This window comes from Malassezia japonica, chromosome 7, assembly GCF_029542785.1.
Source record: "Malassezia japonica chromosome 7, complete sequence".
NCBI classification, from domain to species: domain Eukaryota; kingdom Fungi; phylum Basidiomycota; class Malasseziomycetes; order Malasseziales; family Malasseziaceae; genus Malassezia; species Malassezia japonica.
The window spans coordinates 309,194-330,812 of record NC_083376.1 but is presented as its reverse complement, the minus strand read 5'-3'; the positions used below and the strand labels follow the sequence as shown (position 1 = coordinate 330,812).

The following is a 21,619-nucleotide window of genomic DNA, read 5'->3' as shown; positions in this document are numbered from 1 at the left end:
GCAATCCGTCTTGTGGAGGGCAACGATGGCTGCCGGCGCGTCGCGCGCCGCATGGGCCACGGGCTTGCAGAGCGGGAGTCCGGTTGCGCCGTGTACCTCGCTGCTGTGGTCCGAAGAGGGGCAGGCCGCGGTCGTGCTTGCAGACGCGATCCACATTCTCACGCCCGGCGTGGGGTACGTCGATGGGCCGCCCGGCGCCGAGCATACCTCGACCCTGCTCGCTGTGCAAACCGCGCTCGAGCCCTCGCCGTGGCCGGAAGCGGGCGACGAGGAGTGCACGACGGCGACGGCGCCTGTGCGCCGCACAGACACATGGCTCGCTGCGGCATGGTCGCCGGCCGGATTGGGGCCGCACGCCAGCTGCGTCCTGACGGCGATCCACGCGCGGGGCACGCTCGGGGTGTACGTCGCACAGGACGACGCGCGGCACGGGCCTTGGAGCTGGGTACGTCGCTAAGACTTACGCAGGCGATGGACATGGACGCACGCCACGCAGACGGGCGCTCGGCGGCGGCTGCGCGCCTCGGCAGGGCCTACACGGCCCTGGCATGGGGGCGGATCGGCGACGATGCGTACCTCGCCGCCGGCACGCAGGGCGGCGACGTCGTCGTGTGGCGCATGGCGCATCGCGAGGGAGGTCCCGAGGCGACGTATACCACGACGCTGCGCCTCGAGGCCAGTGTCCAGCACATCGGCTGGAACGACGCGCGCCTCGCCGTGTGCACGACCGAGGCAGTGCACGTCCTCGCGCTCTCCACGACACTCGAGCGCCGCGCTGCGCTGCCGATGCGCCGTGCGGTGAGCTGCCTGACCTGGGCGGCCTCGACGCTGCACATGGCGACGCCCGGCGCGCTGGTCTGCTGGGACACGACACAGCCGAGCGCGACCGAGCACCGCATCGACAGCGCGTACGGCGCAGGGACAGTCGGCACGGCCGTCGCGCTGCGCACCGGCGCGCTCGTCGGCTGGGACGCGCAGCCACGCGACCCCGTCTGGACGCCGGCCGTGCAGCCGCTGTGGGCCGTAGCCGAGGCCGCGCCGCTCGTCGCGACGCTCGCCGAGGCCGACGAGCACGCGTCGTGGCGCTACCGTGTCGCGCGGCGCATGTCGTACACGCTCTACACGCCCTTTGACAAGGACTGGGACGCGTCCGAGGACCAACTTGCCCGGCTCTATGCGCTCTTTCCGAGCGAAGCCCGCCTGCCGATCCTGCGCTGGCGCGCGGTGCTTTTGAGTGCCGTGCAGTGTGCGCAACAAGACGTGGTCCTGGACAAACTATGTGTGCGGCTCGACGAGGAAAAGGTGCGCCCCCTTGCGGCGGCCTGTGCCTCGCTGCTGGAGAGCGAGGCGGATACGTATGCAGCGTGGGCGTCGCCCGCCGCCGAGGCACAGAGCGCACGCTGGTGCAGCGCATGGGCGAGCGCAAGGAGCGGGGCGCGGCACGCCGTCGCGGACGCCGCGTCGTGGCTTGCCGAGCGTGTCGTGGCGCTGGCAAGTGCCGCGGCGGCGCTCGGCGCCGGCGACCGTGGCGCGCACGTCGAGCGCCTCGCGGCGCGCCTGCTACTTTTGGCGCAGGACGCGCCGGATTCGCAGCCTTCCTTTTCGTCATTTTTGGTTCAGATCGCACGGCGTTTGCACCCCTTTTCCGAGAATTGGGCGATGGACGATCTGCATCTCGGCGAGGTATGCGCCGCGTGCTCCTCGCCCATCCCATTTTCTCTCGCACAGTATGCGCAGTGCACGGCCGGCCATGTCTTTGGTACGTCGACCCGCTCACCCAGAACGCTGTGTCGCGACCGATGCGATTTTGCACGCGACCGACACGCTGACGTGTGTCGGCTGCGGCCGCCAAGCGCTGCGCACGGCCCTGGCGTCGGTCCAAGGCCCCTTCCCCAGCCTGGCTGCGTGCAGTGCGTGTGGAAATCGGTGGCGGTCACCGTAATTAGAAAGTCTGTATACAAAGCAACGACGCCGGGTATGGGCGACTATGTGCTCGCCTTGCGCGTGGTCGACTTCGATCCAAAGCCGAAGCGCGACTCCTTCTCCTTGCGCTTCTTCTTCTTCTCGCCGGCCTGCGCGACGAGGCGCTCGAGCTCGCGGCGCTCGTCGTCCGACTCGTCCGGCACGACCTGCTTATAGATAGCGCCAATGTAGGCAATGGCCTTGGCGCGCTGGATGAGCACCTTGTCGCTGACACCCTTCTCGTTCAAAACATTGTCGAGGACCTGGCGCAGGATGCCATTGACCTCCCAGCGCGTGCCGCGCCATGTCGCAAGGAGCATCTTGCCGTTCATGTCCTGCTCGAGCTGCTTCATCTCCTCCTCGCCGATATCGCCCTTGTCCTGATGACGCGCAAGCTCTTCCATGCTCATCTGCACATTCATCGCGCTGCCCATCACACCCCACATTTCCTTGATCGTGCCGCCGCGCTCCTTCATCCGGTTCCAAAAGCCAGGCATGCCGAGGAAGTTGCCGCGCTTCGTCTTGAGCCACGTGTTGCTCTTGGTCAGATAGACCGTGCCGATGGTGTGCAGGAGCTCGACACCGAACGACTCGAGCTTCAGGTCCTCGGCCTCCTCCTTCATCCGGCGCGTAAAGAGCTGCGTCTCGGAGTCGTCCGCGTCGCCGGGGTTCTTGGCATTCACAAACGGACGGATGCGCTCCTTGAGCTTCTCGGTGAGGTCCTCGACGCGCTTCTTCTCCTTCTCGGCCTTTTCTTTCTCAAAGGCCTCGAGCTTCTCGCGCTGCTCGGGGGTAATCTTGGCCTTTTGCTTCTCCTTCTCCTTGGCGGCGACCGCGGCAGTCGACGCGGGCTCCTCGGACGCATTCTCGCCGTCAATGGCCTCGGTAGGCTTGTTGTGCTCCTTCATCTGGCGCTCAATCTCCTCGCGCTCCTCGTCGGACATCATAATCTCGGACGCCTTGGAAAAGTCCTTGATCAGGCTAATTTCGCCAATCAGGTCGACAAAGCGCTCGCCACCAAAGAGGTTGCCAAACATTTCCGTCGCCTCCTTGAGGCCCACCTCGTCGGTCGGCTTCCTGCGGTTAGCCTGGGGGCGTCTCGCACGTACTTCTTGCCGTAGCGGTCATAGTCCGCGCGCGCGTTCGAGTCACTCAGCACACGGTAGGCCTCGCCAATCATCTTGAACGTCTCCTCGTCGCCACCCTTGTCGGGGTGGTTGCGGACCGCCGCCTTGCGGTACGCCTTCTTCAGGTCCAGCTCGGTGGCGTCGCCACGCACACCAAGCAGCTCGTAGTACTCCATATCCTGTATAAGCGTTCATCCATGCTCTACCTACCACAATCTTCTCGCCATCACGGTTAATGTTGGCCGCCTGGGCGGGCGTTGCTTCCTCGCTCATTCCTGTACCTGACGTTGGGAAAACAAACTGACGCCGCTGCGCGTTCCTAAAAGCCACGTGGAGACGCCCGGAGCAAGCCAAGCCGCGAGCCGATGGCCGGCGCAAGGGTCAAGCAGAAGCAGTTGTTTTGGTGGACTAAGGAAGACGTACACTAGTCCGACGTCCGAAACAAGGCCAGGGCCTTATTCAGACACTATAGTAGCATGCTCGCACTGCAGATGCAAGCATGCAGACATGGGTAAAGCACGGCACAAAGCATTCGCTGGCCGGAGAGGAGAAGCAAACGAGACTCCCATTTACTGGGCGTTCTCGCGCTGCTTCCTCTTCTGGTCACGCTCCTCAGTGATGGTGAGCTTAACACCACCGCCGCGGGGCATGGAGATCCAGCGCTTCTCAGCGTCACCAATGACAAAGACGTTGCTGAGACGGGTGGAGAACTCACGGCCAGCGGGGTCACGGAGGTGGACAATGTCGAAACCACCGTGGTGGCGCTCGCGGGCGAGGATCACACCAGCACGGCCAACGTTACGGCCACCCGTGATCATAACCTGCGCACCCGTGTCGAACTTGATAAAGTCGACCATCTTGTTGTTCACAACGTCGAACTTGACAGTGTCGTTGACGCGGACAAGGGGGTCGGGGTAACGGAGAGTGCGGCCATCGTGGGTAACAATGTGCGGCACACCCTTGGCACCGAGCTGAACACGCTTCACCTTGAGGAGCTTATACGAAGCCTCCTCCTCGGTGATGCGGTGCACAATGAAGCGGCCCTTGACGTCGTAGAGGATACGGAAGTGCTCACCCGAGCGCTCGATCGAGACAACGTCCTGGAAACCGGTGGGGTAGGTCGGGTCGGTGCGAACCTTGCCGTCGACCTTGATGATGCGCTGCATGGTGATGCTCATCACCTCACGGCCAGTGAGGGCGTACTTCAAGCGGTTGCGCAGAAGAACCTAGAGGGTTAGTATGTGCTCAAGAATAAGCATTGTGCAAAGCATGGCGAGTCTCACTAGTCAGACGCGATGGAAGAATCCGCAAGCCCAAGCAGGCAGTAGGAAAGCCATGCATTATCGTAAAGATCAATCATCGTGCTAGCGGGATCACAGCACATGCTTTGCACGCAGCATTGCCCAGGGGGCGAGTGTACGTACGGTCAGGGGAAGGGCCTCACGGAGCTTGTGAGGACCGGTGCTCGGGCGCGACGCATAGGTGCCGGACAGCTGCGTGGGTGTTAGCACTCGCTCTTTCGCACACGGTTAGTGTCACATACCTTGTCCAGCATCCACGAGCTGGGGGCAGCAAGGTGCTTCAAGTGGTGACGCGGTCCGCGAACCATGGCTGTAGTCTAGAGGTGAAAGGGAGACTGGTTGCTAGTCAAACGCTCGCACGCCGCTCGCCGAAGAAAACGCAGCTCGCGGCCAATGCATTTTCGGCCGAAACGATACAAGAATGTAGTTTTGAATGTACTATGTCACGTGTCATTATTAGGAAGGGCCGTGCGCTAGGAGCCTTCCGCCACGAGATTTGTCCAATCAAACGGCGCCCACGAGGCGCGGAAGCGCGCGAGGTGCTGGGCCATGCCTTGCACATGCCGCGGACGGCGCCACTTGTACGGCTCGAGATCGAGCAGGCTCCCAATGATCTCTTGCGCAAAGTACTTGGGGAAGCCGCTACCACCGAGGTGGTCGCCGTCGCCATAGACCGCTTCGTCGTCATTGTTGGGGCCCGCTTGCCGGTAGCCGTGCTCGTCGTCGCGCGACTCGATAATATGTCCATAGCCACGCTGGCCTTTGTAGTCCCACTGGATCATAAAATAGGGGAGCTTGGATACCATACTCCTCTGGAAGGGACGCTCCTCGGAAAAGTAGATGATCTGCTTGTGGTCAGACCACTCCGACTCGACCTCCGAGAGCGAGGTCTTGAAGTAGGCAGGCAGCTCCGCAAACGCGTCGTTGGGAATCGGCACAGCCTCGATGTAGGTGTGCTTTTGCTGGCGAAGGGAGAGCACTGTCTCGAAAAAGACCATGGATTGGTTGCGGCTCGCGGCCATGCGAATCAGACATTTCATAAAGTTGCGGATCTCGGTCCATCCGTCTTCGTCCACGTCGAGCGAGCTGACGTGGTGTTGCATCGGAACAATCCAGCAGTGGCCATCCACAAGTGGTTCACGGTCGGGGAGCGCGAGATAGACCAGGGTGCCAGTCGACACAATGTTGGCTCGGGGGGGCATCCGCCCTTCGTCTTGCCAGCAAAAGTTGCATTCATCCAGCGCTTTTTTCGTGCGCGCAAAGTCTTGGATGGCAAACTGGCGCTTCATCGCATCATCCCGCATCTTTTTGCGCGCAAAGCGCTGCGCCTCGTCGTCCATGTACTCGAGGTCGTCCTCAAAGCCGTGGTCGGTCGCAATTTGCTGCGCAAGCGCGGCATCGCCATTCTTCTGGTCCATACGGCCGGCGCTGAGCCGCTCTTGGCGTACCAGCTCCGCAAGCGACTCGTCGGTGGGCTCCTCGGCGTCTTTGGCCCGCTTCTTGGTCGACGCTTGCTCCTCGAGCTCCGCCGCAGTGCTGGTGCCGAGGTCATACATGCGTCCGTAGCCATCGAGGACGGGCAGCGCTTCGACAGTGCCTTGCGTGCTTTGGGAGGAAGCGGCTGCTTTGGCCTTGTCGAGTTCCGCACGCAGTGCAGGCGCATCAGGACGATTCGCCATCTCGGCACGAAGCGCCTTGGCTTCGAGCTTGTTGAGGTCCGTGAGGCTGGGAGAGGGCTGGTCATTGCTCGGCGCTGCAGCGCGGGGTAGAACACTGGGGATGCGCACGCTGTCTTGCGCCGGAGCCTTCGCGGACGCAACAGACGGGCTAGGGCGCTCCATGGGCGACGGCGCAGGACGGCGAAAGACGCTCGCGTTACCCGACCGAGGCGGGGGGGCACTCGCTTTGGACGTGTCGCCCGCTGGCGTCTCCGCATCCTCGAGGAATTGCCGCTCACGCCGGGCTTCGTCAAAGGCGTCCATAGACCCATAGCGCTCGAGCGCGACCTGTTCAACGGGCACGCCGGACTGCTCTGCAATTTCGTACGTGCGCCGCAGCTTCATCATCCGCCACTTGTGCCCAGGCGCGCCGTACTGCGCCTCGCGAGGGGCAGGAACAGGCTCAGGGGCAGTGCTGTCTGGGTTAAGCATAGGATTCAGCTCGCGCGAAAAGACCTGCAGCTCGTCGGGGTTACGCTTCTCTGGCCCGGGCGCTTTTTCTTTTTCTTTGCCGATCGATCCAAAGTAGTCGTTCTCGTTTGTCGATTCGGGATCGCCGAGCGACATCCAATCGTCGCGCTTTAGCGCAGGAGCATTAGACGACGTGCTCGGCGCCTCGGGTTTGTCCAGTGCAGGCGGGCTGGGGTCGCGCGAGCGGTGGCGATGGCGGCGTTCGTCGTCATACTCGCTTCGTGAACGGTGCTCCCGATGGCTCCTGTGCTCGCGGTGCTCCCGATGGCGTTGGTGCCGGTCGCTACTGTGCCGGTCGCTGCTGTGCCGGTCGCTGCTGTGTCGGTCGCTTCGGTCACCGTCGCGGTGCCGATGACGCGAGCGATGTTCGTCGTCTCTATGCCGATGGCTCGAATGACGAGATCGATGTTCCGACCGGTCATCTGCATGCCGATGCGAGGAACTAGGCCGCGGACCCTCGTCCCGGACCGAGTCTGGGTCCGAGTGGCCCGAGCGCGGTTTCTTCGATGGGCGGTCGTCCATGGCCGCTGTCCACAGCCAGTGCCACGGCCGACCTGCATTCTACGCACGTGGGATCGGCCGAATTTCACGACAGGCAAAGCGGGGATGAGGAGCGTAGAGCGTAGTCTGGCATTATCGCTATGAAGACGAGATTCCTACGAAAAGATCTAGTGTGAACCGCATGGGTTGTGCAGTGCATCTGCGCTCCGCATGACAGCCCACGGTGGAGAGGACCTGCGGGCGGCGCGCCTGCTCTGCGCTCCTCGCGCTGACAAATGCGATCTTCCGTGAGAACCGCACTGGTTATGAGCTCCAGTATTTTTTCTGGTCCAATCAAAAACGTGCACCGAGATTTTCGTGCCGCGAATTTGGCCCTTGGTGCGCCTAGCAAGGTACGCCTAAAGCGTCGCGCATCTGCTCCCCGGTACTACTGAGAACCGCATAGGCTGTTGCCGATCTTCCTCTTCTTACCTCGTTACCCTCCCAGTTGAAATACTCTCTTCTTGGCAGACTGGGCGAAGGATATAATAGGGTGAGGAGTTGCAAGCATTTACCCCTCATCAACAACCAAATTCCATCATGGCGGATGAAGAAGTCTGTGTAGGAGCCAAAGGTGAGGTCGACAACCTTGGAGTGCGTATTGGCGCCATTTTCATCATCCTGGCCAGCTCGGCCTTCTTCACGCTCCTTCCTATTGTTACGCGCCGTATCCCGAAGCTCACGGTCCCCTCGGCCATCTATGACTTTACCAAGTACTTCGGCAGCGGCGTCATTATTGCGACGGGTTTCATCCATCTACTGGAGCCCGCGAACGAATCACTGACGCAACCCTGCCTCGTCCCCGCTTTCTCGGAGCACTACCCCATGGCGTATGCGTTCGCACTAATTTCGATGATGCTCGTGTTTATTAGCGAGTTCTTTGCGTACCGCCTTGGCTCGGCCATGATTGCCAAGAAAATTGGAGGTGTTGCGCACCACCACGCCTCGGGCCATATGGACGCTCACGCTCATATCCATGAGCACCACAGCCACCACCACCACCACGAACCCCAGCATGACCACCACCATGCGGATGAGGAAGAGCTGATCCACGATGCGCTTGCCCCTGCTGGCCAGAAGGACAAGCTCATGGATGTCGAAGAGGGCAGCCAACTGTCGATGAACCCCGGCGCCACCTCTGAGGTAATTGGTGTGTTTGTGCTGGAGTTTGGTGTGATTTTCCACTCGGTCATTATTGGCCTGACACTCGCCACGACCGAGTGGAACTCGGAAGATGGCGACAAGTTTGTCGTTCTGTTCCCTGTCATTGTATTCCACCAGCTCTTTGAGGGCATCGGTCTCGGCTCGCGTCTGTCGCTTTTGCCCCAGTCGCTCGGGACCTTGCTGCCTGTGCTCATGGGCCTTGCCTACTCGGTGGTCACGCCGATCGGCATGGCGATTGGCCTTGGTGTGCGCTCGTCCTACACCGCAGATACCCCTACTGGCTACTATGTGACGGGTACCTTTGACGCCTTCTCGGCAGGTATTTTGATCTACACGGGCCTCGTGGAGCTGCTGGCTCACGATTTCATCTTTAACGATGCTATGCAAAAGGCGCCGATGGGCAAGGTGCTCCTCAACATGTTTGAGGTGTGCCTCGGCATTGCAATCATGGCGCTCTTGGGCCGCTGGGCATGATGTGTGTACGAGTGTAATTAGGGAATATGTATTTGTCACGACATGGATCGGCTTACCCCGCGTGATGAGTCAGAAATAAAGTAGCGATAACGCCTTCCGAGCTACGATGGGCGCGCTTGATCGGAAAGCTTTGCACGCTTCGTCGCTCATTTTGTCGCGTGCGTGTGCCCAGTCTATGGCCCTTGCTGCGTCCTCTGTCCGTGCGCAGTCGACGCTAAGCAAGGCAGAGCGTTTTGTGACGCCGGTCGATTCGACGACGCTGCCGCGCGGTTATCTCGTGGCCAGCACCTACGCCGGCGTCAAGAAGGCGATCAGCCCAAAGCCGGCTGGCGATGCACCTGCCTCGCCCCAAAACCCCAAGCCGGACATTTCCTTGATCGTCTCGAGCACGCCAGCTTCGGTCGCGGGTGTCTTTACCACGAACCGCTTCAAGGCGGCGCCGGTAGTGCATGCTACGAATGCGCTGCGGGCGAGCACCGAGGCGTTTGGCGACAAGCCGGGCCCCCGCACCTTGGCCGTGCTTGCGAATAGCGGCTGTGCGAATGCCGTCACGGGCCAGGGCGGCCTGGACGACACGCAGGAATTGGTCGACCTGGTCCGTTCTCAGCTCATGCCTGCGACCAAGACCCGATCGCCCGCGGATTCCGACGTGTTAATGCTGTCTACGGGTGTGATTGGCGTGCGCCTGCCGGTCGGCACTATGAAGCGTGCGATCCAGCACCTGGTGCATGGCCAGGTGCTGCAGAGCAATGCCGATGCATGGATGGAAGTGGCCAAAGCGTACATGACCACGGATACCTTCCCCAAGCTGCGTACGCGCCAGTTTACGCTTGGAAACCGCAAGTGCAGTCTTGTGGGTATTGACAAGGGTGCGGGCATGATCCATCCCCACATGACCTCGCCTGAAGGGCTGCATGCGACGTTGCTCGGTATTCTTGCCACGGATGCGCCGATCGCGCCGAGTGCGCTCCAAGAGTGCCTGCAAGAGGCCGTGCGTGTCTCGTTCAACTGCATCAGCGTCGATGGCGACATGAGCACGAACGACACCATCCTCGCACTGGCCAACGGCCAGGCCCCGGAGGTGGACAATGGCGCGTCCGTGATCCCTGCCGGCACAGAGATCACCGCGTCGTCTCATCCCGAGGAGCTCGACGCCTTCCGCAAAGAGCTGGCGGCGCTTTGCCTGGAGCTTGCGCACCTGATTGTGCGCGATGGCGAAGGTGCCGAAAAGTTTGTGCAAGTGCGCGTCAAAGGTGCGGCGACCTACGCCGATGCGCACGCGATTGCCTCGTCGATCAGCACCTCTGCGCTGGTCAAGTGCGCGATGCACGGTGAGGATGCCAACTGGGGCCGTATTCTGTGTGCGGCCGGCTACGCTGCTCTTCCGCCTTCGGACTGGGCCGTGGATCCGAGCAAGGTGAACGTGTCATTTGTGCCGCCGGCCGGTGTGAATGCTGCGTCGATTCACACGCTGGTCAACGGCACGCCTCAGACGGTGGATGAGGCGCTGGTGGCAGACTTGCTTGCGCACGAAGACATCTGCATTGATGTCGACCTACAGGGCGGCTCGTGGACCCCCGAGCGCGCCGAGGCCGAGGCCGTGTACTGGACGTGTGATTTTAGCAAAGAGTACATCACGATCAACGGCGACTACCGCACATAGCTGAAATGCATCTAGTACACTACGAAAACCGCTTGATCATGTTGGAAATGTACATCTGCTCGCCGCCAAGCATGGCAACGAGGCAGTAGGCGATCGCCACGACCACCAAAGCGGCGGTCCAGGGCACAGTGTACACCATGTCGGTGAGGTTGATCGACGGCGAAGGCTCGCCCCGCAGCCAGATGTCGATCGTGGCTTGCGCACGGCCCGGCTTCAGACGCGAGAGGCGCACATTTGTATCGAGGAACTTGTGCCGCGGGATATTGTACACGGCAATCTGGGGCGTCATAAGAATGTTCAGCTTAAAGGCCATGTACACCCGGCTGAACGGGCGCACGTACGAGGTGCCGGCCGGATCGGCGGCCACGACGCTAGCGTCGAGATCGGAATCATCGGCGAGCAAGAACGACTCTTGGGGGCCTTTACGCTCCTCTTTTTCGTCCTTCTTTTCTTCTTCGGGGTTCTCAGACGAGCCGTCATTCCATTCCATCGACAGCCATGGCTGGGTCAGACGCATACGACTTACCTGGTTGCGCGTAGCTGCGATATAGTGCTTCTCTTCCGTGTCGACACTCACATAGATCACCTTGATCTCATGGGGGTACTTGCGGCAAAGGTCGGCCACCAGCTGAGGTCAGTGTCGGTACGTACGCGGCTCGTGCCTTTGGCATGCTGCGCATTCCACTGGCTGCTGAAGTAGAAGAGCACCAGCTTTGCATCGCGGAATTCTGCTTTCAGATCCACTGGCTTGCCCCTGCCGTTGATCAGACGTAAACGGCGCAAAAGAGGGTCAGGGTACTGGTAGCGCTCGGCGTTCGGCAGGCGTGTTTGATGCCCCGGCTTGAGGGCAGATTTTTTCGGCGTAGACTTGAGCGGCTGCCGAGCATCACTCAATTTTGACGCCTCCTGGCCGTCTTGGAGCTGGATGTAGTCTTTCATAGGGCTAAAGGATACGTTGCGCGCTTTCAAATCCGCTGCGTCGCCCTCCATGCTAAATGGTTCGTGCCACTCTGCAGACGCGCGTCTCCCTTTCCACCACGTGGGGTGGTAACACGACCTACTGGGTAGATGTCTCCCGCGTGCCAACCGGTCGATCGCGCCGGCGCTATCGACCGCGCCTGGTTCACTGAAACGACCACATGTCGGCGAAGGATTACTACAACGGCAGCTCCGGCGCCAATACTGGCTCTTACGCTCCCCCGCAGGGTGCTCCCCCTGCCGCTGGTAATGACGCCCGTGGTTTTGGCGGCTACGGCGGCGGCTACCCCCAGCAAGGATACGGTCAGCCCCAGGGTGGATACTACGTACGTCCTCTCTCCCACTTACCTGCAGCCGCCCCAGCCCCAGCAGGCGTACGGTGGAGGTCAACCGGGATACTACCCGCAGCCGCAGCCGCAACCGGTACGAACTGAGCGAAAGAGCTAACATCAGGTGTACGTGCAGCGGCCACAGGGTGGCGGCGGCGGTGGTGCCGGCATGGGCTGCTGCGCATGCTTGGCCGGTCTCCTTGCCTGCTGCTGTCTCGAGGAACTTTGTCTCGGTATGTAGTTCTTTCTATGGCACTTTATTGACCGGTAGACATGGCCTTTTAGGGCCTGTCGTAATATGCAACCTGGATTCGTGTTATTGCGTAGTAAAAAATGCGTGAGGAAATCAAGCGAGGCGCGTAAATGGCCCGAGGCGTGGCGGTGCACGGTGCCTGCGGATAAGGATATGCGTGCAGAGCCGTCAGCACTGCGCAGCACCAGCGGCTCCCATGCCAAGCCGGGTCCTATGCGGGTGCTCCCGCGGGAGGATCACTCTCAACAGGCGGGAGGAAAAGGAGGGGGCACACTTGGAATCAGTCCGAGGAACAAATACAATTCCATACTATCAAACCAGTTCAGTATTTTTTAAAAGGGGGGAATTCTTCTGATTAGAGTCCATAATAGAGCTACCAAGAGCAGAAGAAGGATGAAATTGGACTATATGAACAAATACCCTTTAGAACCATAGATAGGCGACAAGCTAGAGACCACCAGGGCACAAGCATAGCCAAGCAGCTTAGTTGTCGTTACCAGTCTTGTTCTGGTGAGAAGACTTGGTGCTAAGCTTGACATCGCTGACCTTGCCGTTCTTGCGGACGGCCTTCGAGGCAGGCGAGTCGTTACCACCGTCACCAGGGGTGATGGTAGACGACTTCATACCAGGAAGGTGAGTAAGGCCGACCTTGTTGGGGTTCTGCTTGTTGCGGATCTTGCTCATGTAGATGTTGTCGTTAGGACCAATCTCCTTGCCGAGCAGGTCAAGGACGGCCTGGAGAGCCTCCTTGAAGCGCTCACCGAGGATCGACACATCGAACAGGGGGTCCTGGGCCATCGAATCGAACTGGCAGCCACCACCGTAGTAGTCCTTGCCAGCGAAACGGTCACGCATGTACTGAATGATGTAGGGCACGTTCAGCAGGTAGGTCGACACGTGGTTGAGGTCGTGCGAGGTCTCGGTCAGGAAACGCACGTTGGCACCGTTGTCACACCACGCAACAGCGGTGTTGTTGGCCTGGTACCAGACAATCTCCTCATCGTAGGCGGCGTGGAACATGAAGATGGGCTTCTTGGGCGTGTACTTGGGGTTGCGGCCCATCACAAGCGAGTTCATGATCTTGGCGACCTGGGGGTAGTCGGTCAGGTTGTGGCCACCCTTGATGTACTTGGTCGACTGGATGCGCTGGCCGATGTACAGGAAGACCATCTCGTAGATGCAAGCGTTGTGGGCAACGTCCACAGCGCGCTTACCCTCGTCAGTCCAGACCTGGTTCTGGAAGAGGTCGTAGATCTCATCGTGGTAACCGTCAATGAGACCAACAGCACCCGTAAGCACAAGGGCAGCAGTAGCCGAACCGTCAAGGAAGTTGAGAGTCATACCGGGGTCCGAGGCGGTACCACCGAGCGACCAGCCAACGACGTTGAGCTCAGGAGCGTAAGACTCAAGCAGACTGGCGGCCCAACCGTTGGGGATGGAGCCACCCGAGTAACCGTGACCAATGATCTTAGCGTTCTTCGACATGCCAATGTCCTTCGACTTGAGCGTGGCACGCATCGAGTCAAGGACCATGTGGCCACCCTGGAAGCCAGCAGCGAAAGCCGAGTTGGGACCCTCGTGGTCAGGGGCGTTGACAACCCAGCCCTCCTCGAGGAAGAGAGTGTAGATCATCTGCTCCCAGCGCGGCTCGAAGTTGGTGAGCTCAAGAACACCCGAGTAACGGAAAGCGTAACTGGGGGCACAGCGGATGCTGTTGGCGTTCTCGGGCGACGAGATGGTAACAAGGTGGTCCTTCTTGGCATTGTGCGGGACAAGAACAGTGGTCACCGTGTAGTAGGGCGAGTGAGCAGTGTTACCGTTGGAGCGGTACAGCAGCTGCCAGGCGTCCAGGTTGAACTTGAGGATACCAACGCTGGCAGCCTGGATCTTACGCGTGCGGAGGACCGCACCCGGCTGCTTGTTCTGCCATCCATTCGGAGGGTAGTAGAAGGGGTCCTGGTCAGGGTAAGGGACAAGACCAAGAGCAGACACCAGCGGCAGCACAGCCACCACGGCGAGTACCAGCCAACGCAGAAGGCCAGTAGAGAACATTGTTGTTAAGGAAAGAACGCAAAGACGACTAGCGTCCTGTTCTGGTGGGAGGTTGGAAGGGGGTGGGTTAGGTTGCGCTGTACCGCCACGGTTGGTTTTATATGGAGGCAATCTGCCTGTCAAGGCGGTCTAGGCAGATGTCCACTCAAACTCTACTTCCCAGCCTGCAGGCTACGGAATGTCCTTCCCGCCAATGTGCAGGAGAAACCCTTGCTCAAGAGCTGCAGTATTCTTCCATCCCGCACCAATTGCTAGACTTTGTCTCAATTTCCATGCATACCATCCTAGACGCAGACAGTTTCCGCCAATAAACGTGGCACGAGCTAGGAGCCCCTGCATTTCCTCGGTCCGCGGAGAATGACAAATCGTGCTTTTGCTGCTAATATTCTTCGGGATATGCACGAAGCTGCGTTCATAATTGGGTAGAATTTATTATGTACGCTGCTGGAATGTGGATGTTGGGGCAATTACAAAATTGCGTCAAGTGACACCTTGACGAGGGGCCCAAACTCAGCCGCGACCCAAAGGGGCCGGGCAAAGTGCACGGAGAATGCGCAGAGATGTGCTTCATTCCGGGCGCAGGGTGGAGAGGACGCATTAGCCACCTCACGTAGCATGCCAACACCCGAACAGGTTTACTGTGTTGGTTTTTGCCGTGATAAAATTCGCGCAGGCGTTGGGCCGTAGTTTGCATACGATGCTCATGACTAAATGTAGTTGACAGCTACGATTTTAGATGCGATCTCGTCGTTACGCCGAGAAGTACGGTCGCGTACGCCAGGGACAAGCATGTGGGCGCCGATTTAGGCGAACAAAAGGGGAAATCTGATCTGTGCAGGCTCCGATGCGCGTGAATGATGGATGATTAAGTAGGTCAGGCGACAGCATCAGCAAGCGTTCAGGAAGGGAAAGCTTAGAAACGAGCGCCCCTCTGACGCGCTGCACATGCAGTTAATCTGGTTTCGATGGATCACTAGCTTGATGAGATGACCTGTGATTGCTGGGGCCATAGATGACCAACGAAAGCTACGAAGGGATAGACAACTGTGTATAGGTACAGCTGTCGTACCAACATGAAATATGTAGAATACGATATGCTCGATCACATGTAGACCGCTTAGTTCTCGTGAGTAGCCTCACCGAAGAGGGTCTTCACGTCGTCGACAATGTCGCCGATGAGCGCGATGTCGTCATCCAGGTTGAAGGCAGGCGAGCCAGTAGTGCTGAACTCACAGCCGCCGTCGTGGAATTCCTTGCCGGCAAAGCGGGCCTCGACAAACTTCACCATGTTCGCAAAGGTGGCAATGTACGCAGCAATGTGCGTCGTAGGGAAGGTCTGAGTCTGGAACTCAATATTGGCACCCTTCTGGCACCACGACTGAGCGGTTTTCTTGGCATTGCTGTAAGGAATGATCTCGTCGGTCTTGGCGTGGAACATGTAGATGGGGGCGGTAGGACCTTCGGAGTTCGATTGGGCCATGGTGTAGGAGTCCAGAAGGTTCTTGAACAAAGGGATGTCGCGCATGTTCTTGCCACCCTTTAGGTATTTCTTCGACTGGAACTTCTGGAAGGCGAAGGGGACCGATGAGATTGCGGCACAATTCTTCGAGGCCCAGGTGATGGCGTTGATACCATCCTTGGTCATCTTGTTGTAGGCCGAGTCGCGGATCTCCGGGTTGCCGTTGAGGAGACCAGCAGCACCAAGAACAATAATACCAGCAGAGGCGGTACCGTCAATGTGTTCAATCAGAGCAAGAAGGTCAGTAGGTGTACCACCCAGCGTAGCGCCGACCAGGTTGACGTCCGAAGCGTATGAGGGGTGCACCTGGACAGCCCAGCCCGTGGCGATGGCACCGCCAGAGTAACCGATCGCGACAAACTTGACATCACCGGGAAGGTCCAGTTCGTTCATGTTGCGGGCGGCACGCGCCGAGTCCAACACAGCGTGACCAGCGATAGGACCTACACCGAAAGCAGCCTGGGGACCCTCGTAGTCGGGAATCACCACGACGTAGCCTTTCTGAAGATACAGGTTGTTCAGGAGCATCTCGAAGCGGGCAATAATACCCTCGAAGTTGACCAGGTCCGAGTGCTCAAGAGCAGTGCTAGGGCCACACTTGTACGCTGCGGCATCCTCAGGGGTGTTGGCGATAACAACCTTGTCCATCGAGGCGTTGTTGGGCACGAGAACCGTCATGATGGTAGCCATCGGCTCGGACGAGTTTTGGGCAGACGTGCGGTAGAGAGTCTGGTATCCGGTAGCATTGATCTTAAAAATGCCGAGCTCGTGGGGGACAACCTTGCGCGTCTTGAGGACGGTACCCGGCTCTTCGTCCTTCCAGCCGTGGGGGGGGTAGGCCCAATCGCCACGGCTAGGGCCCTGCTTGACGACCTCCGCCGGGGCCGCAGAGACAGCCGCAATAAAGAGGGCGGCAAAAACAACAAAGAGGTACGAGAACTTGCCAACGGAGAACATGGGCGGGCGAGGAAGGGAGGATGGGGCATGGAGCGTAGGCGTAGTGCTTCTAGATATAGCTAGCGTGACCGCCTCGTGTGTAGACAGAATTGGATCAAACCCCGGTGTAAATTACACCATGTTTACCCACCCAACCTGTGCGTTGGGTCAGCATTGCAGAGTTTATTATGCTGGCCCTTGGCTGGCAATTCGCACAGGCCTTCTGCATGGAATATATTGCTCGGTGTCACTTTCGCCACGTGGGTGTTGTCGAAGAGGCCAATCCAGCGAGGTGGTTTCCGATGGGCGGGTCCCAACTCCGTGAAAAGAATTTCCGTGTACTGACACAGGTCCATCCCATATGTTAGTCGGTTGCTGCGTCCTATGTCGAGCCCCTGATCGGCAAGCAATAGAGGTCCAGCTATGAACAAGATAGAAAGCGATAGCGAGGTAGTGTAACTATGACGTATTGGTATTGCACAGGGTCGTGCGCCTTCCGTACACCACGTAGTAGTGGAAAATTAAACGATACATTGTTTGACACGGCCATCATAACGCCAAAACGAGAAAAACTACGTGTTGATATTAAAGGCGCGATCATGATTTTCTGTACGTGTTCAACAGCAGGGTGTTTGGGACAGCAAAATGCGTCCAAAATTAACAAAAAGGGCATCACATGTCCAGCGAGGTGCTCTTCATGTCGGTCGACATCATGTCGCTCAGCGACATGTCCGTAGCCTCGCCGAAAAGCGTCTTGATAGCACTGACCAGGTCCTTCAACAGGGTGGCGTCGTCCTCCAGGTCGAAAAGGGGCGAGGAGATCGAGGGGAAATTGCACTTGCCACCGTGGAACTTCTTACCGCTGAAGCGATCGGCAATAAAGTCGATCATCTTGGTAAGAGTACCTAAGTAGGCGACAATGTGCTCCGAAGTGAACGTCTCCGTGAGGAATTCGATATTCGCGCCACGGTTGCAAAAGTTCTTGGCCGCAATCTTCGCAGGGCCGTAGGGAACGAACTCATCGGTCGTAGCATGGAACATGAACACGGGCGCGGAAGGCGTCAGGGACTCGTCTGCACCGAGGGTAAGACTGTCCAACACCTTGCCAATACCAGGCACATCGTAGATCTTGAGACCACCCTTGATGTACTTGGAACTCTGGATCGTCTGGAAAGCGAACGGCACGACACTAGTCACGGCGCACTGCGAGCGGATGTACTTAATGGCGTTCTTACCATCCTTGGTCAGGTACTTGTCGGCGGTGGACGTCAGCTCAGGGAAACCGTTGAGGACACCAGTAGCGCCGAGCGCAACTAGACCAGCAAGGACACCACCATCAGCACGGTTAATAAGCGTAGTGAGGTTCGTGGGCGTGCCACCAAAGGTGAAACCAACAGCGTTGAGGTCGGAGGCGTAGCTGGGGTGCAGCTGCGCGGCCCAGCCGGCAGCGATAGCACCACCCGAGTAGCCCACACCGACAACCTTCGCGTTGTGGTTCAGCTCCGACTTCTTCCAGTTGATGGTGGCACGTGCGGCGTCAAGCATCGCGTGGCCACCAATCTGACCAACAGCGAAGGCGCTGCGCGGACCTTCGTAGTCGGGAATGGTGACAACGTATCCCTTTTGCAGGTAAATGTTGCTGAGAACCATCTCAATGCGAGCGATGATGCTCTGGAATTGGGGAAGGAACTTGCTCTGAAGAAGGGCGCTGGGGCGGCACTTGTACGAGGCGGCATCCTCAGGAGTAGCGCTGACGACGAGACGGTCGCTATCATGGGTCTGGGGAATAATCACCGTAGTGATAGCAACAGCAGGGTCAGACGAGTTAATGCCAGAAGTACGGTAGAGGAGCTGGTAAGCAGTAGCCTTGATCTTAAAAATACCAAGGTGAGTGGGCTCGATCTCGCGCGAGCGCAGCACAGTGCCGGGCTTCTCATCCTCATACCCTTCCGGGGGGTAACCGAAGTCACCGGGCTTAGGTCCGTCGCCAGGGAACGAGATCTTCTCCGAAGAGGCAGTTGTGAACACGGAAAGAAGAAGGACCAAAAGGGTCAAAAAGAGTTGGGCGCGGACCATTGCAGGAGAGGGGTGTAGGAGTGTGTGGGAGTGACTGACACATTACAATAAGTATCGTTTGGCCATATTGTGTGTGTTGCCTCACAACTGCGAGCAACGGAACTCAGCCTGTCCATTCGACGCCTAGGATAAGGTGTAAGCAACACTTGCGATGCATACACACGTGATGCCAAATATTATCCAGCCACTTATTTTGCCGGATTTTGTATTTCGGGGTCAAATGACCAGGTGGCTGGCTTGTGTGTCAAAAGAAGATCTACTACGCCATGAGCGATAAACACCCAACGCACATCCGAGGCGGGGCATGTCAGATGCACGGACGACAAATTGACTAGGTTGTAATATGATGGCTACATGTAATAGCTCAGCGAGCAGACTATCCTGTGTTTCTTCGCGAAGCTGATAGGGGCGTGGCATTTTATGGGGCAAACTAATACGCAAACAACCATAGAATCTGTACATGTTTTGTTGAAATACACTAGGTATCAAACGGGAGCTACACAAACACTAGCGGAGCGGTGGGAGTTGAACGCTACGATTGGCCACGCTTGATTTCGAGCTAATTGCACTAGGCAGACGGCTGTCAGCTGTCATGGCACAAGAAGGCAGAGAGGGGGGTGCTCAGCTGCTGGTATTCTGACGTCGCGCTCAGGCCGAGGAAAGATTTATATTGCTCGGTGTCACTTTCGCCACGTGGGTGCGTAGTAGTGGAAAATTAAACGATACATTGTTTGACACGGCCATCATAACGCCAAAACGAGAAAAACTACGTGTTGATATTAAAGGCGCGATCATGATTTTCTGTACGTGTTCAACAGTAGGGTGTTTGGGACAGCAAAATGCGTCCAAAATTAACAAAAAGGGCATCACATGTCCAGCGAGGTGCTCTTCATGTCGGTCGACATCATGTCGCTCAGCGACATGTCCGTAGCCTCGCCGAAAAGCGTCTTGATAGCACCGACCAGGTCCTTCAACAGGGTGGCGTCGTCCTCCAGGTCGAAGAGGGGCGAGGAGATCGAGGAGAAATTGCACTTGCCACCGTGGAACTTCTTACCGCTGAAGCGATCGGCAATAAAGTCGATCATCTTGGTAAGAGTACCTAAGTAGGCGACAATGTGCTCCGAAGTGAACGTCTCCGTGAGGAACTCTACGTTCGCACCACGGCTGCACCACTGCTTGGCCGCAGTCTTGGCGGCGCCGTAGGGAACGAACTCATCGGTCGTAGCATGGAACATGAACACGGGCGCGGTAGGCGTCAGGGACTCATCAGCACCGAGGGTGAGGCTGTCTATCACCTTGCCAAGGCCAGGCACATCGTGGAGCTTGAGACCACCCTTGACGTACTTGGGACCCTGCAACGTCTGGAAAGCGAACGGCACGGAACCAGTCAAGGCGCACTGCGTGCGGACGTACTTGATGGCGTTCTTACCATCCTTGGTCAAGTACTTGTCGGCGGTGGACTTCAGCTCAGGGAAACCGTTGAGGACACCAGCAGCACCGAGCGCAACAAGACCAGCAAGGGGACCACCATCAGCACGGTTAATAAGCGTAGTGAGGTTCGTGGGCGTGCCACCAAAGCTGAAACCAACAGTGTTGAGTTCAGAGGCGTAGCTAGGTTGCAGCTGCGCGGCCCAGCCGGCAGCGATAGCACCACCCGAGTAGCCCACTCCGACAACCTTCGTGTTGTCGTTCAGCTCCGACTTCTTCCAGTTGATGGTGGCACGTGCGGCGTCAAGCATCGCGTGGCCAGCAATCTGACCAACACCGAAGGCGCTGCGCGGACCTTCGTAGTCGGGGATGGTGACAACGTATCCCTTTTGCAGGTAAATGTTGCTGAGAACCATCTCAATGCGAGAGATGATGCTCTGGAATTGGGGAAGGAACTGGCTCTGAAGAAGGGCACTGGGGCGGCACCTGTACGAGGCGGCATCCTCAGGAGTAGCGCTAACGACGAGACGATCGCTATCGTGGGTCTGGGGAATAATCACCGTAGTGATAGCAACAGTAGGGTCGGATGAGTTAAGGCCAGAAGTACGGTAGAGGAGCTGGTAAGCAGTAGCCTGGACCTTGAAAATACCAAAGTGAGCAGGCTCAATCTCGCGCGAGCGCAGCACAGTGCCGGGCTTCTCATCCTCATACCCTTCCGGGGGGTAACCGAAGTCACCGGGCTTAGGTCCGCCGGCAGGGAACGAGATCTTCTCCGAAGAGGCAGTTGTGAACACGGAAAGAAGAAGGATCAAAAGGGTCAAAAGGGGGAGTTGGGCGCGGACCATTGCAGGGGAGAGGGGAGTCAGGGTACGCGGGTGTGACTGTCATACTCCAATAAGTACTACTGTGTCATAGAGGTGTGTTACCCCGCAACTGCGGGCAACGGAACATAGCCTGTCCATTCGACGCCTAGGATAAGTTATAAGCAACACTAGCGATGCATACACACGTGATGCCAAATATTATCCAGCCACTTATTTTGCCGGATTTTGTATTTCGGGGTCAAATGACCAGGTGGCTGGCTTGTGTGTCAAAAGAAGATCTACTACGCCATGAGCGATAAACACCCAACGCACATCCGAGGCGGGACATGTCAGATGCACGGACGACAAATTGACTAGGTTGTAATATGATGGCTACATGTAATAGCTCAGCGAGCAAACTATCCTGTGTTTCTTCGCGAAGCTGATAGGGCGTGGCATTTTATGGGACAAACTAATACGCAAACAACCATAGAATCTGTACATGTTTTGTTAAAATACACTAGGTGTCAAACGGGAGCTACACAAACACTAGCGGAGCGGTGGGAGTTGAACGCTACGATTGGCCACGCTTGATTTCGAGCTAATTGCACTAGGCAGACGGCTGCCAGCTGTCATGGCACAAGAAGGCAGAGAGGGGGGTGCTCAGCTGCTGGTATTCTGACGTCGCGCTCAGGCCGAGGAAAGATTTATTTTGGGACTCATGTTCAGGTTCCTCTGTGCGGGGATGCCAGAGCGACGGATCGTCAGTCACTGGTGGTTTTCCTCCGACAGAAAGGAGACCAAGCATCGAGCCAGGCCAGTAAG

At 58.1% G+C, this 21,619-nt stretch overlaps 11 protein-coding genes across 11 annotated transcripts; 3 read left to right on the top strand and 8 right to left on the bottom strand.

Moving 5' to 3' along the window:
• Positions 1–25: 25 nt before the first annotated feature.
• On the top strand, positions 26–1,946 carry MJAP1_003667 (uncharacterized protein; the record flags this gene model as incomplete). The annotated part of the gene is made up of 4 exons (XM_060267593.1): positions 26–445; positions 469–1,683; positions 1,729–1,759; positions 1,897–1,946. The coding sequence occupies 4 exons, from the start codon at positions 26–28 to the stop codon at positions 1,944–1,946; spliced, it is 1,716 nt and encodes a 571-aa protein (XP_060123576.1).
• A 39-nt stretch (positions 1,947–1,985) lies between these two features.
• Positions 1,986–3,362, bottom strand: MJAP1_003666 (uncharacterized protein; the record flags this gene model as incomplete). The annotated part of the gene is made up of 3 exons (XM_060267592.1): positions 1,986–3,039; positions 3,072–3,268; positions 3,300–3,362. 3 exons carry the CDS (start codon positions 3,360–3,362, stop codon positions 1,986–1,988), a joined length of 1,314 nt encoding a protein of 437 aa, XP_060123575.1.
• A 296-nt stretch (positions 3,363–3,658) lies between these two features.
• MJAP1_003665 (uncharacterized protein) lies at positions 3,659–4,698 on the bottom strand (the record flags this gene model as incomplete). Its single annotated transcript, XM_060267591.1, has 3 exons — positions 3,659–4,315; positions 4,514–4,582; positions 4,633–4,698. 3 exons carry the CDS (start codon positions 4,696–4,698, stop codon positions 3,659–3,661), a joined length of 792 nt encoding a protein of 263 aa, XP_060123574.1.
• Positions 4,699–4,863: 165 nt separating this feature from the next.
• cwf19 (Pre-mRNA-splicing factor cwf19) lies at positions 4,864–6,675 on the bottom strand (the record flags this gene model as incomplete). The annotated part of the gene is made up of 1 exon (XM_060267590.1): positions 4,864–6,675. One exon carries the CDS (start codon positions 6,673–6,675, stop codon positions 4,864–4,866), a length of 1,812 nt encoding a protein of 603 aa, XP_060123573.1.
• A 984-nt stretch (positions 6,676–7,659) lies between these two features.
• On the top strand, positions 7,660–8,757 carry MJAP1_003663 (uncharacterized protein; the record flags this gene model as incomplete). Its single annotated transcript, XM_060267589.1, has 1 exon — positions 7,660–8,757. The coding sequence occupies one exon, from the start codon at positions 7,660–7,662 to the stop codon at positions 8,755–8,757; it is 1,098 nt and encodes a 365-aa protein (XP_060123572.1).
• Positions 8,758–8,863: 106 nt separating this feature from the next.
• Positions 8,864–10,420, top strand: MJAP1_003662 (uncharacterized protein; the record flags this gene model as incomplete). The annotated part of the gene is made up of 1 exon (XM_060267588.1): positions 8,864–10,420. One exon carries the CDS (start codon positions 8,864–8,866, stop codon positions 10,418–10,420), a length of 1,557 nt encoding a protein of 518 aa, XP_060123571.1.
• A 19-nt stretch (positions 10,421–10,439) lies between these two features.
• On the bottom strand, positions 10,440–11,410 carry MJAP1_003661 (uncharacterized protein; the record flags this gene model as incomplete). Its single annotated transcript, XM_060267587.1, has 3 exons — positions 10,440–10,922; positions 10,947–11,048; positions 11,072–11,410. 3 exons carry the CDS (start codon positions 11,408–11,410, stop codon positions 10,440–10,442), a joined length of 924 nt encoding a protein of 307 aa, XP_060123570.1.
• Positions 11,411–12,463: 1,053 nt separating this feature from the next.
• MJAP1_003660 (uncharacterized protein) lies at positions 12,464–14,032 on the bottom strand (the record flags this gene model as incomplete). The annotated part of the gene is made up of 1 exon (XM_060267586.1): positions 12,464–14,032. One exon carries the CDS (start codon positions 14,030–14,032, stop codon positions 12,464–12,466), a length of 1,569 nt encoding a protein of 522 aa, XP_060123569.1.
• Positions 14,033–15,149: 1,117 nt separating this feature from the next.
• On the bottom strand, positions 15,150–16,508 carry MJAP1_003659 (uncharacterized protein; the record flags this gene model as incomplete). The annotated part of the gene is made up of 1 exon (XM_060267585.1): positions 15,150–16,508. One exon carries the CDS (start codon positions 16,506–16,508, stop codon positions 15,150–15,152), a length of 1,359 nt encoding a protein of 452 aa, XP_060123568.1.
• A 651-nt stretch (positions 16,509–17,159) lies between these two features.
• MJAP1_003658 (uncharacterized protein) lies at positions 17,160–18,563 on the bottom strand (the record flags this gene model as incomplete). The annotated part of the gene is made up of 1 exon (XM_060267584.1): positions 17,160–18,563. One exon carries the CDS (start codon positions 18,561–18,563, stop codon positions 17,160–17,162), a length of 1,404 nt encoding a protein of 467 aa, XP_060123567.1.
• Positions 18,564–19,429: 866 nt separating this feature from the next.
• On the bottom strand, positions 19,430–20,836 carry MJAP1_003657 (uncharacterized protein; the record flags this gene model as incomplete). Its single annotated transcript, XM_060267583.1, has 1 exon — positions 19,430–20,836. The coding sequence occupies one exon, from the start codon at positions 20,834–20,836 to the stop codon at positions 19,430–19,432; it is 1,407 nt and encodes a 468-aa protein (XP_060123566.1).
• Between the last annotated feature and the right edge of the window lie 783 nt (positions 20,837–21,619).